Source organism: Cherax quadricarinatus, chromosome 49 (assembly GCF_038502225.1).
Source record: "Cherax quadricarinatus isolate ZL_2023a chromosome 49, ASM3850222v1, whole genome shotgun sequence".
NCBI lineage: Eukaryota > Metazoa > Arthropoda > Malacostraca > Decapoda > Parastacidae > Cherax > Cherax quadricarinatus.
Window position 1 is genome coordinate 3,261,572 of NC_091340.1, and position 13,478 is coordinate 3,275,049.

The following is a 13,478-nucleotide window of genomic DNA, read 5'->3' on the forward strand; positions in this document are numbered from 1 at the left end:
ATAATGCCTCATGTAGTTGGTCTCAAATTTTAGATGTGATTGAAATGGTTGAGTTGCAGGCCTCTTGAGAGTGTTGGGCTACAGCTCCTTCACCTCTTGAGCATGTTGGCTTACATTTTACAAGCCACCGGAATACGTTGAGTTATAGCTCCTAGGCCTCTGGAGGGTGTTGAGGGTGTTCCTGGGCCTTTGAAGTGTGTTGAGTTACAGCTTCTAGGCCTCTGAAAGGATGTAAGGGGCCTGGGTAACTGGATGCAGAAGATACCTGCATTTTATCAGTACACTGATATGATGCCAGTTCCCTGGGTCTGTTTTGTTCATGAGGCAGCTCAGTGCAGTGATAGTGAGGGAGCTTGGTACAGTGATAGTGAGGCAGCTTGGTACAGCGATAGTGAGGCAGCTTGGTACAGCGATAGTGAGGCAGCTTAGTATGAGTGTTGATGACCATTTCAGCAAGAAGGCAGTGCAGTCAGCAAAGGAATTGGACAGATTGGGTTGTCAACATCACAGAAATGTACTACTGTCCTAGGTCGCAGACCATAGGTATGTCGTTGGATAGGAAGATAATCATTGGTTGCATCAGCAGAGGTAGGAGTAGTAGAAGGCTGTTGCTAGTGTCAGTCTGGTTGTGCTGTCACAATGCATTAATCAGAGAAGAAATGTGTATCATACCCTTTATATGTATGCTCGCATCTGTGTGTGTGTTATGGGGTTTAATAGAAACAGTGGTAGCAAAGGAAACAACTGTTGACTTTTATGGAGGCATTGTATGGATAATTGTGACAGAGCCCACCCTGTCCATGTGCTAGGTCTGGATGAGAGTGAGGGAGAAGCCCCCGGCCGATGACCTAAGTGCGTTGTTCCAAAGGGGGTCACATGACTAGGCTTGGCTAGGGAATCTGCCTATAAAATAGAGCTATAACACTATATACTACATAAGTATTACACTGTTGACGTGTCCCCTCACACCCATTGTTCAGATTCATACTACTATTTTTAGATGAGAGGAAAAAGGTGAGTGGTGCACTTAGGAGTCTGTGGAGATGAAGAACTTTGTCCATGGAAGCAAAGAGGGGAATGTATGAGAGTATAGTTATACCAATGTTCTTATATGGATGAGAAACATGGGTGGTGAATGTTGCAACAAGGAGAAGGCTGGAGGCAGTGGAGATGTCATGTCTGAAGGCAATATATGGTGTGAATATAATGCAGAGAATTCGTAGCTTGGAAATTAGGAAGAAGTGCAGGATTACCAAAACTATTATCCAGAGGGATGAGGAGGGGTTGAGGTGGTTCAGACATGTAGAGAGGATGGAAGGAAATAGAATGGCTTCAAGAGTGTACAAATCTGTAGTGGAGGGAAGGTGGGGTAGGGATTGGCCTAGGAAAGGTTGGAGGGAGGAGGTAAAGCAAGTTTTGTGTGCTAGGGGCTTTGACTTCCAGCAAGCATGCATGAGCGTGTTAGATAGGAGTGAATAGAGACAAATGGTTGTTAGGACTTGACGTGCTGTTGGAGTGTGAGCAAGGTAACATTTATGAAGGGATTCAGGGAAACCGGCAGGCTGGATTTGAGTCCTGGAGATGGGAAGTACAGTGTCTGCACTCTGAAGGAGGGGTGTTAATGTTGCAGTTTTATACTGTAGTGTATGCATGTCTCTGGCAAGACAATGATGGAGTAAATGATGGTGAAAGTTTTTCTTTTTCAGGCCACCCTGCCTTGGTGGGAGACGACCGATGTGTTAATAAATAAAATAATATAATTTGTAAAACCATTTGTAGATTCCTAAATAAAAACTGGCTTGGTTAGTATGATATACAGCTTAAAGTTTCCAGATACATCAACTCTGCAATTACTAGATCAGCAACTCACAACACATACACAATTTTTTCTACTTTTAATTTTTTTTAACACTGGCTGTCTCCCACTTAGGTAGGGTGATCCGAAAAAGAAGAAACACTCTCACCATCGTTCGCTTCATCACTGTCTTGCCAGAAGTGTGCCGATACTACAGTTCAAAACTACAATATCCCCTCCCCTTCTTTAGAGTGTAGGCACTGTACTTACCACCTCTAGGACTCGAGTCCAGCTAACCAGTTTCCCAGAATCCCTTCATAAATGTTACCTTCCTCACACTCCAAACAGCTCAAGTCATAAAAACCACTTGCCTCCACTCACTTCTATCTACCACTCTCATACATGCTTGCTGAATGTCCAAACCACTTGCATACAAAATATTTTATTAATATATCTGGTATGTTTTTAAATATATTGGTAAAATATTTTGTATAATATAAATTTCCTGGCATTAGGCTATTGTAATCATCATGTTCCATTTTTTGTAAATGCCTTAGATAATTATATGGTAAAGCATTTCTCATCTGATACAGTATTAGAAGTTGACACCGGAATTGGTAGAGTTAAAAAAGTTTTTGAGAAAAGACTGCAGGGCAGTATCATCTTTTGTAATAAAATAAATGAGTTTGATTTAATGTTTTTTATATTTATCATGATCATTTATAACTTAAAAATTTCCAAAATTAATTTATTTATCCTTATTTTACCAGGTTTGACAGCAGAAGTGAATGGCTCCATCAGTCGTAGTGTTCCAGCTCATGGTCTTAATGGGGGAGTCTTCCCACACTGTGTCCAGTCTGCTCTTGTCACTAATAAAGCCCTCCCTGTACTTACAAATGGTGCAACTACTACTAATTTGTCTTGTGTAACCACTGTAAATGGACATGCACTTGCTACCAATGGTGATGGCAGCAGTGGTACATGCAGTTCATCTAATGGCTATTATGGATTTCAGCCTGCAAAATGTCAAGATAATGGGCAAGTGAATGGCCAAGCAAATAATTTCATTGATGGCCAAAACATGCAATCTGACATGGATTGTGACATGGAGACAGACATGACTCCAGTTAATGATAACTGCAATGGAACTGCAGTCAATCACACACAGGGCTCTGAGTCCAGCTTTACTAATGTCACTGTAAATGGTTCTCAGTCTGAACCAATGAATGGCCATGCAGATAACATCACAGTTGGTTTTACTAATGGACATGTAATTGGAACTGTTCTTGGATTTGCAAGTGGCCACACTCTTGGAAACATGGCCAGTGTCACTAATGGCCAGAGTGCTAAAGTAATCCCTGGTATTACAAGTGAAAATAATCTAAATGGCACAGATGAATGTACATTAAAAGCACACAGTAAGATGGGAGAAGACGTTACCCTTAACCCTGGAGTTTCACAAAACCACATTCCAATAGCAGGCTGCAAAAGATCAAGAGAAGAAGGATTTATTCCAGAGATGAAGCGCATGAGAACTGAGGGTAAGAAATCATCTGTTTTGTTGAGTGAGAGTTTCATTAGGCCTGAAAATGTCTCAAGGGTTACTGTGTGCAATTGTAAATTTGTTGATAAGGTAAAATGTAGTTGTGGTATGGATGATAAGTATGCATGTGATGTGAAATGTTTACCACAGCCTCTCTCCCTAACACATGGCATATATTTAACCACTACCCTCCTCCTCTTACTTTCTCAGGAGTCACTGCAAAGTGAACCAAGTTTGGACTTACTATTATGAGAACTTCATAAAAATATAAATATTTTTATCTCTGTGAATAGAGAATTTGATTGTAGAAACAATTGTGAATAACAGTACATAAATTACTTACTGAATGTTCTTATATTTGAGCAGACTGGAACCATTTTTCACTTCAACTTATTTGACTGTATTTTGTAATAGGCATCCTAAGAAATATACTATGAAATAGTTTATTTTAAATGCAATATGCAATTTCATCCCAGCAAACTGATGCCATATTTATAGTTAATAATTTTCCAGGCTTGCTAAATAAATCTGCACATTCTTATGATTATGTAAGATGTTTTGCTCAGCTTATAAAAAACTTTATGCTGATGTTTATATACAATACGTTCTTGCTAAAGTATGAATGAAGTATTGCAGCATCAAATTAAAAGTTAAGGTACATATGGTGTACTATTATGTTAATGGTATAACTGTGGCTGTAGCTGTAGTGGTGGTGAAAGAACTTTAGATAAAAAACAGTTTTATCAACAAAGTTTCTATAAATGGGTGTTGTAGGTAAGTACTGTAGCTCTAAGTTTACATTCCCTCTGATTCACATACTGGTAGTGTCTGATGCATGTACTGGTAGTCTCTGATTCACATAATCATAGTTTCTGATACATGTACTGGTAGTCTCTGATTCACATAATCGTAGTTTCTCATACATGTACTGGTAGTCTCTGATTCACATAATCGTAGTTTCTCATACATGTACTGGTAGTCTCTGATTCACATAATCGTAGTTTCTGATACATGTACTGGTAGTCTCTGATTCACATAATCGTAGCTTCTGATACATGTACTGGTAGTCTCTGATTCACATACTGGTAGTTTCTGATACATGTACTGGTAGTCTCTGATTCACATATTGGTAGTCTCTAATACATGTACTGGTAGTCTCTGATTCACATACTGGCAGTCTCTGATACATCTACTGGTAGTCTCTGATTCACATAGTGGTAGTTTCTGATACGTGTACTGGTAGTCTAATTCATTGACTGGTAGTCTCGGATACATCTACTGGTAGTCTCTGATTCACGTACTAGTAGTTTCTGATACATGTACTGGTACGTTCTTGTGTGCTTAGATTAACCTCACCTTATAAATATTTGTAGGTGAAAAAGGCACACAAGCAATAATTGGAAACTTGTTTAAGGCAACATTTTGCCTGCACAGCAGGTGTTTACAAATCTGATTTTTTGTGTGTGCATAGTGTATATACCTGGAACATACCTGGAGAGGGTTTCGGGGTCAATGCCCCCATGGCTTGGTCTGACCAGGCCTCATGGTGGATCAGGGCCTGATCAACTAGGCTGTTACTGTTGGCCACACGCAACCCGATGTACAAACCACAGTCCGGCTGGTCAGGTACAGACTTTGGGTGCCTGACCAGCGCCTTCTTGAAGACAGCCAAGGGTCTATTGGTAATCCTTCTTATGTATGCTGGGAGGCAGTTGAACAGTCTAGGGCCCCTCACACTTATTGTGTTGTCTCTTATCATGCTAGTGGCACCCCTGCTTTTCATTGGGGAATGTTGCATCATCTGCCGAGTCTTTTGCTTTCATAAACATTTTCTAGGTCAGCAATTTCACCTGCCTTGAAAGGTGCTGTTAGTGTGCAGCAATATTCCAGCCTAGATAGAACAAGCGACCTGAAGAGTGTCATCATGGGCTTGGCATCCCTAGTTTTGAAGGTTCTCATTATCCATCCTGATCATAATTATAATGATGTAGTGTTCTATGACTTGCCCTGGCCTACACAATAGACTCATAAGTCAGATAGATACCATGGTAAAAATGGGCACAAATTTTCACATGCCAGACATCAGCTGTACAAAATGTAGTTGACTCACTCCCAGAAGGTAGTGATTCCATGGTGCAGTCATGAATTCTGTGTGAAAATTAAGAGAAGTCTAACATACTTTAATTATACTGAATAGGATGTTGCAAGGTTCCATATTTGAACATTAATTGTGAAATATTAATGCAATGTATATGGAATAGGTGGTAAGTTTTAGTAACTTACCACCTATTCTGTAAAGAGTTTTTATGAGGATAGTGAGGCTCAGGTTAGGGTGTGTAGAAGAGAGGGAGACTACTTCCCGGTAAAAGTAGGTCTTAGACAGGGATGTGTAATGTCACCATGGTTGTTTAATATATTTATAGATGGGTTTGTAAAAGAAGTAAATGCTAGGGTGTTCGGGAGAGGGGTGGGATTAAATTATGGGGAATCAAATTCAAAATGGGAATTGACACAGTTACTTTTTGCTGATGATACTGTGCTTATGGGAGATTCTAAAGAAAAATTGCAAAGGTTAATGGATGAGTTTGGTGTCAGCATAGTTGCTGATCCCTGTGGGAGTGTGTGTAAAGGTAGAAAGTTGAAAGTGAACACAGAAAAGAGTAAGGTGATGAGGGTATCAAATGATTCAGATAAAATTGGATATCAAATTGAGGAGGAGGAGTATGGAAGAAGTGAATGTTTTCAGATACTTGGGAGTTGACATGTCGGCGGATGGATTTATGAAGGATGAGGTTAATCATAGAATTGATGAGGGAAAAAAGGTGAGTGGTGCATTGAGGTATATATGGAGTCAAAAAATGCTATCTATGGAGGCAAAGAAGGGAATGTATGAAAGTATAGTAGTACCAACACTCTTATATGGGTGTGAAGCTTGGGTTGTGAATGCAGCAGCGAGGAGGCGGTTGGAGGCAGTGGAGATGTCCTTTCTAAAGGCAGTGTGTGGTGTAAATATTATGCAGAAAATTCGGAGTGTGGAAATTAGAAGGTGTGGAGTTAATAAAAGTATTAGTCAGAGGGCTGAAGAGGGGTTGTTGAGGTGGTTTGGTCATTTAGAGAGAATGGATCAAAGTAGAATGACCTGGAGAGCATTTAAATCTGTAGTAGAAGGAAGACGGGGTAGGGGTCGTCCTCGAAAAGGTTGGAAGGAAGGGGTAAGGGAGGTTTTGTGGGCGAGGGGCTTTGACTTCCAGCAGGCGTGCATGAGCGTGTTCGAGAGGAGTGAATGGAGACGAATGGTATTTGGGACCTGACGATCTGTTGGAGTGTGAGCAGGGTAATATTTAGTGAAGGGATTCAGGGAAACCAGTTATTTTTATATAGCCAGACTTGAGTCCTGGAAATGGGAAGCACAATGCCTGCACTCTAAAGGAGGGGTTCGGGATATTAGCAGTTTGGAGGGATATGTTGTGTATCTTTATACGTATATGCTTCTAAACTGTTGTGTTCTGAGCACCTCTGCAAAAACAGTGATTATGTGTGAGTGAGGTGAAAGTGTTGAATGATGATTAAAGTATTTTCTTTTTGGGTCACCCTGCCTCGGTGGGAGACGGCTGACTTGTTGAAAAAAAAAAAAAGTGCAATGGAATTTTTTTTAGTGGCTGTCTTGCCAGAAGAAAACAGGCTCATAAGTTGGGGTGTGGGGTTTAAAGTTGGATGATTGAATATTCAATAATCTTATCTTCAAGGATTTTGAGGAACCTGATGTATTTTCCATTAATCTGTGATGCTGCAGTGCCATCTTGGAACAATCTGATTGAGATGCAAAGCAGTGAGTTGTTCCTTGAGAAGAAACAGTTGATGCAGCAGGGAGATAATTTATTGTCACTGTTTGTAGATTCATGATCATCAGCACAAAATGTGCTCATTATTAGAGGATGCTGGGTGGAAGGCATCTGTCATACTTTACTGTTCAAAGTAACACCCTACTCTAGTAGATTTGTCAAGAGACAAAAAGTTATGTTGGTCTGGTAACTCAAAGTGGGATGTCTCAGGATTCCCTAAAGCTACTGGCTGCATCCTAAGTACCTTCTAGGATTATGTGGTGGAAGGATTTCTATCCTTGGTCCCTCTTTTCCATGTAATCTTGAGTACCAGGTTTGTTGGACATTTTTGGCTATTGATGAATTAACCCTTTTGGTGTTGGCTTTGTTGTGTAATGCCTCTAAAGCCAGTGTTGGTCCCGTAGTACAACGCCATGAGCTCAGCTCACTCAGATAAGCTGTGAGCGGTAAATTTGGGCCTAGATATGTGAGAATGAGTCTGTGCAGTAAGTGTGCATCATAAAAAAACATCCTGCAGCATTCAGTTCATAATGAGAAAAGCTGCAACTTTGTTTTTTGTTTAAAACAGTGACACTGCAGTGTATTTTCATGTGATTTTTATGGTTGTATTCTCGGCTTCTTGGTCTCATTTGATAGAATGGAAAATACATTACAGAAATAGAGATGATTTTGATTGGTTTCAGGACTGAAAGTAGTTCAAAATTGAGTTCAAAAGTAGCAGAAATGCTTGATTTTTGCTGATATTCCAGAGTACACTTTGTCCAATATCCATCCAGCTTGCCAGTCTAATATGCATTTAGGAATGCACTGACATTATTTATACAATTATTACAATAATGCAGTAGTATGCATAACAGTAAGTCTTCTATTTTTTGTGTGAATAAAAATTCAAAATGGAAAGCAAGCGTAATATAAGAGGGGCTTGAAGACATGACTAGGGAACAGAAATTCTTTTTTAGGTCCAGGAATCTCTACATTGTTTATTCTGGACCCAATTTTTAAATTGGCAAATTACCGATTTCTGATCACATTATTAAGTAGCTAAAGTAGGTAAATGGGCAATTTTTTGTACTTAATTGATAGATTAAAAGAAATACTAGTGAAGTAGCTATGAGTTTGGTCAACTGGAACAATGGAATTGGCCAAAAATAGGGTGCAAAGTGGGAGAAATCACCAATACGTAAATAACGCTGAGACTGCTAACTTTGCAAGAGCGTAGTTTTGTAATTTTTCCATCAAATTATGTATTTTTTGTTTCATTACCCTCAGAAAAAGATTCTCTATCATTTCATAAAATAAAATAATTTTTTGAAAATTCTTTGGCCCTCAGAGCAGGGGGTCATGTACCTGAAAGGGTTAATACAGCTAAGCATAAAAAACAGACAGAGAAGTAAAATAAATACACAGTACATATAATGCCTACCTGAAAATATGACGCCAGGCCGGGTGGCCTGGTGGCTAAAGCTCTCGCTTCACACACGGAGGGCCTGGGTTTGATTCCCAGCGGGTTTCCTTACACCTGTTGTCATCAAGTAGCAAATAGATACCTTGGTGTAGTCGACTGGGGTGGGTTGCATCCTGGGGGACAAGATTGAGTACCGCAATGGAAATAAGTTACAGTCCTCGATGACGCACTGACTTTCTTGGGTTATCCTGGGTGGCTAACCCTCTGGGGTTAAAAATCCGAATGAAATCTCTCTCTTCCCTTCTGAAATTATTGTATAGACCAGAGAGATAGAGATTGCACAGCTCACTCAGAGAGGAAGAGCAAGGGGTGAGCATAGTGCCTAGCATATCACCAGTCTGTCATGTCAGCCAAATAACCTACATAGTCATTGCTCATATAGAGTAGCATCCAGGAATGTAAACAAGTCATTCTGGGCACTTTATACAATATGTGTCATTCCCATCTTGTCATCTTGTAATGTGCAACACCGACATGGAACCCGCAACTGAAAAAGCATAAGAAGAAATTGGAGAAAGCACAAAGCTATGCAGTGAGACTAGTTCCAGAGCTAAGGGGTATGAATTATGAGAAAAGGCTAACAGAAGTGAATCTTAATGATATTATAGAACATAAGAACTAGGGAAGACATGATAACAGCATACAAAGTGCTGTACTTAAAAGAACTGATAAGGTAGACAGGGATAGGCTATTGGAGAGTTGTGATGTGAGGAGGTATTTCTTCAGTCTCAGAGTGGTTGGAAAGTGGAATGACCACACATAGTTGTAAGAGCAGTTACAACAGGCCCATGAGGCTAGTAGAAAGTGATCTGGCAAGCAGCAAGCTAAAAGGTGGGACCTAGGAGTTAAGACTCAATGCCTGCATCCGCATATAGGTGAGTACATATAGATGAGTATATCTATACACATTTTAATTTTATATGCATACCTTACTGTCTGAAACATTCTTTGTGTATTTCTGTGAATATCTCAAATATTGCATTTGTTTCTATGAATAACCCACTTATATACTGAACCACATTTTTGTTTTTAATCCTTGTATGTTAGCAAAAAAGAAGGTAGTTCTAGTTGGAACTTTTGGATTAGTGGATTTGTTAATACATTTGATACTGTTCCATCTTGTAATGTAGTACTTTGTATACAGTAGGGCCCCACTTATACAGCAGGTTAGGTTCCAGGCTACCATCATAAAGTGAATCACCCTTTTTCTTCCCCTTATAAATGCATGAAAGTACCTGATAACATGTTTACACTATGATATATTAAGTTGCGAATAGAACTCGGCATAAAATGACAATAAAAAATTAAAATGCATATACAATACATTTATTTCTTAGCTTAAAATATTTGTAGTCTTAATGCAATGTGAGAGGTGAATAGTATTTATTGTAGGAAGTTAGATGATGACACATCATCATCCTCTGACTTCACAGATAATTTTATTCATTTTAATGGAGACTTAGGTGAAGCTCTTGCAGGAGTGTGGGTTGCTGTTGATGGTGAAGGCTCTTCAAGGCTAGCTGTTGTCATTGAAGGTAGTTCATGGCTAGCTGTTGATGTTGAAGGTACTTCAGGACTAGCTGTTGATGTTGAAGGTAGTTCAAGGCTAGCTGTTGATATTGAAGGTAGTTCAAGGCTAGCTGTTGATATTGAAGGTAGTTCAAAGCTAGCTGTTGATGTTGAAGGTTCTTCAAGGCTAGCTGTTGATGATGAAGGTTTTTATAATACTTTCTTAAAGTAGGGGAGCATTGAACTTTGCCTCATGGATTTTTTTTTCTCCTTTCCCTTAAAATTTCTTTATAGCATGTAACATCGTTGAAAAGGGTTGCATTCAATTTTGAACTTTTCAAAATCTAGATCAGTCTTCTCAAAAATTGGCATTGCCATTTCTACATGGTTGATAGCTTCTTCCAAATCCTTGGATGTCATTTCTTTAACTCTTTGACTGTTTTGGTCGTATATATACGTCTTACGAGCCACCGTTTTTGATGTATATGTATACTCGTAAATTGTAGCGGCTTCAAATCAAGCAGGAGAAAGCTGGTAGGCCTACATGTGAGAGAATGGGTCTGTGTGGTCAGTGTGCACCATATAAAAAAATCTTGCAGCACACAGTGCATAATGAGAAAAAAAAAACTCCGACCGTTGTTTTTTTTTTTTAATTCAAATGCCGACTTTGTGGTCTATTTTCGTATAGTATTTATGGTTGTATTCTCGTTTTCTTGGTCTCATTTGATAGAATGGAAAACATATTATAGAAATAGAGGTGATGTTGATTGGTTTTACTATGAAAAGAACCTTGAAATGGAGCTCAAAGTAGGGGAAATGTTTGATTTTTGCCAGTGTTCAAAAGTAAACAAATGATGTCATTTTCCAATAAATGTACAAGTAGCCATTCTAATATGCAGTCATGAATGGGATGATATTATTTATACAATTATTACAATATTGCAGTAGTCTGCATAACAGTAAATCTTCTATTTTTTGTTTGAATAAAAAATCAAAATAGAAAGCAAGAGTAATATCAGAGGGGCCTGGAGACGTGACTGATAAACAAAGAAAATGTTATTTTAGAGTCAGGAATGTCTGCATTGTTCATTCTGGACCTTATTTTGAAATTGTCATATTTTTTTAATTTGCGTGAAATTGGCCAAATTGCAAATTTCTGACCATGCTATTGGGTAGTTGAAATTGGTAAATGGGCAGTTTCTTGTACTCAATTGATAGTAAAAATGGAATTCTAAAGAAATAGCTATGAGTTTGGTCGACTGGAACAATGGAATTAGCCGAAAATAGGGCTGAAAGTGGGCGAAATTGCCGATTCGTAAATATCGCCGAGGTTGCTAACTTCGCAATAGCATAATTCCGTCAGTTTTCCATCAAATTTCATTCTTTTGGTGTCATTACAATCAGGAAAAGATTCTCTATTATTTCATAAGAATTTTTTTTTTTTTTTTTTTTTTTTTTTTTTTTTTTGAAATTTTGTGACACCAGGAGACACCTCAGGATTTGGGGTTGCGACAGTCAAGGGGTTAATGTTGATAGGTTGCAGATGCTTTTTAACTGTAGTGTAGACATGCCTCTGGCAAAACAGTGATTGAGTGAATGATGATGGTGTCTCTCTGTCTCTCTGTCTCTCTTTCTTTCTCTCTCTCTCTCTCTTTCTTTCTTTCTTTCTCTCTTTCTCTCTTTCTCTCTTTCTCTCTTTCTCTCTTTCTTTCTCTCTTTCTTTCTCTCTTTCTTTCTTTCTCTCTTTCTTTCTTTCTCTCTTTCTTTCTTTCTCTCTTTCTTTCTTTCTCTCTTTCTTTCTCTTTCTTTCTTTCTTTCTTTCTCTTTCTTTCTCTCTTTCTTTCTCTCTTTCTTTCTTTCTCTTTCTTTCTTTCTCTTTCTTTCTCTCTTTCTTTCTTTCTCTTTTTCTTTCTCTTTCTTTCTCTCTTTCTTTCTTTCTCTCTTTCTTTCTTTCCCCCCCCTTATGAAACAGTTCTCATTGTCCTTGTACTCAATTTCTCTATATACCCTAATTCTTGTGTTACATTGGGCACCTTAGCTCACAGCATTATTTTCCACATCTTACTGTGAAAGTGCCCCAAAATTTGTTTTGTTCGGGAGTCAATATATTTATTTTGTCTCGTTTTTGCTGTTTTGATCATGTAAGTTTCTTCTCCAGTGTTTTTTATAGTTCCCACAAGTTATTCAAGAAAAAATATTTTGTTTTCATAGTTAGTGTTTCTCAATACATTTACTATGATAGCCCAAATGTATCGTGTGTTTTGCATATTCAGAAACATTTCTCGTGTTCAGTTTCATTGTTCACATGTACAGTGGAACCTCCACTTACGAGCGCATCCATGTGCGAGTTTTTCCAGATATGTGCAGTTGCTCAGTCGATTTTTTGTTTACATACGCGAGTGAAATTTCCAGATGCGAACTGGCCTCAGGGGAGGTTCCTTGACGCTGGTGAGGGGCTCTTGCTCTAGAGAATTGGATCTCGGTTGTTTGTTGGACTATCTTATTGAAACTTGGACAATGGTGGCCTGGTGGCTAAAGCTCCCGCTTCACACACGGAGGGCCCGGGTTCGATTCCCGGCGGGTGGAAACATTTCGACACGTTTCCTTAAACCTGTTGTCCTGTTCACCAAGCAGCAAATAGGTACCTGGGTGTTAGTCGGCTGGTGTGGGTCGCATCCTGGGGGACAAGATTAAGGACCCCAATGGAAATAAGTTAGACAGTCCTCGATGACGCACTGACTTTCTTGGGTTATCCTGGGTGGCTAACCCTCCGGGGTTAAAAATCCGAACGAAATCTTATCTTATCTCTTATCTTCTTAATGTACACCAAAAATGAAAGAAATCGGACCATTAATAACGGAGTTCACTTTTCTGCCATTAGCCTCCCCTTAGCGGTAATTTTTCATATGGTTTTTATGGTTGTATTCTTGTTTTTTTGGTCTTGTTTGATAGAATGGAAGATATACTACTGAAATAGATATGATTTTGATTGGTTTCATGATGAAAAGTACATACCTTGAAATTGAGCTCAAAAGTAGCAGAAATGTTCGATTCCTTGGCGATGTTCAAGAGTAAATAAATGACGTCACTATCCAATACCTGTCCGATTGGCACTGCCCCTCTACCTTCACATACTGGAAAGCTCCTCAACACACTAACAAAAGTGGGAGCAGACATCATAAGGTAGCAGTGGCAGACAACATGAAGCAGCAGTGGCAGACCTTGTACCTTGAAAACAACCTTGTTGTACCCTGGTAGCAACCTTGTTGTACCCTATACTATAAATGAGTTTCCGAATGCCACCATGAGATGGCAGTATGCATC

At 39.0% G+C, this 13,478-nt stretch overlaps 2 protein-coding genes across 6 annotated transcripts in view; one reads left to right on the forward strand and one right to left on the reverse strand.

Moving 5' to 3' along the window:
- The window catches only part of LOC128696977 (trypsin-1-like), a 185,630-nt gene extending 172,261 nt beyond the window's left edge, over positions 1-13,369 (reverse strand). Inside the window, exon 1 of the mRNA XM_053788428.2 lies at positions 13,170-13,369. The gene's annotated coding sequence lies outside the window, so the exon portion shown is untranslated. The remainder of the gene's footprint in view (positions 1-13,169) is intronic.
- The window catches only part of LOC128696975 (ankyrin repeat domain-containing protein 10), a 163,272-nt gene that overhangs the window by 94,889 nt on the left and 54,905 nt on the right, over positions 1-13,478 (forward strand). For all 5 annotated transcript variants that reach the window (XM_053788424.2, XM_053788423.2, XM_053788425.2 and 2 more), the window contains exon 5: positions 2,566-3,336. In XM_053788424.2, coding sequence (XP_053644399.2) covers positions 2,566-3,336 — 771 coding nt within the window. The remainder of the gene's footprint in view (positions 1-2,565; positions 3,337-13,478) is intronic.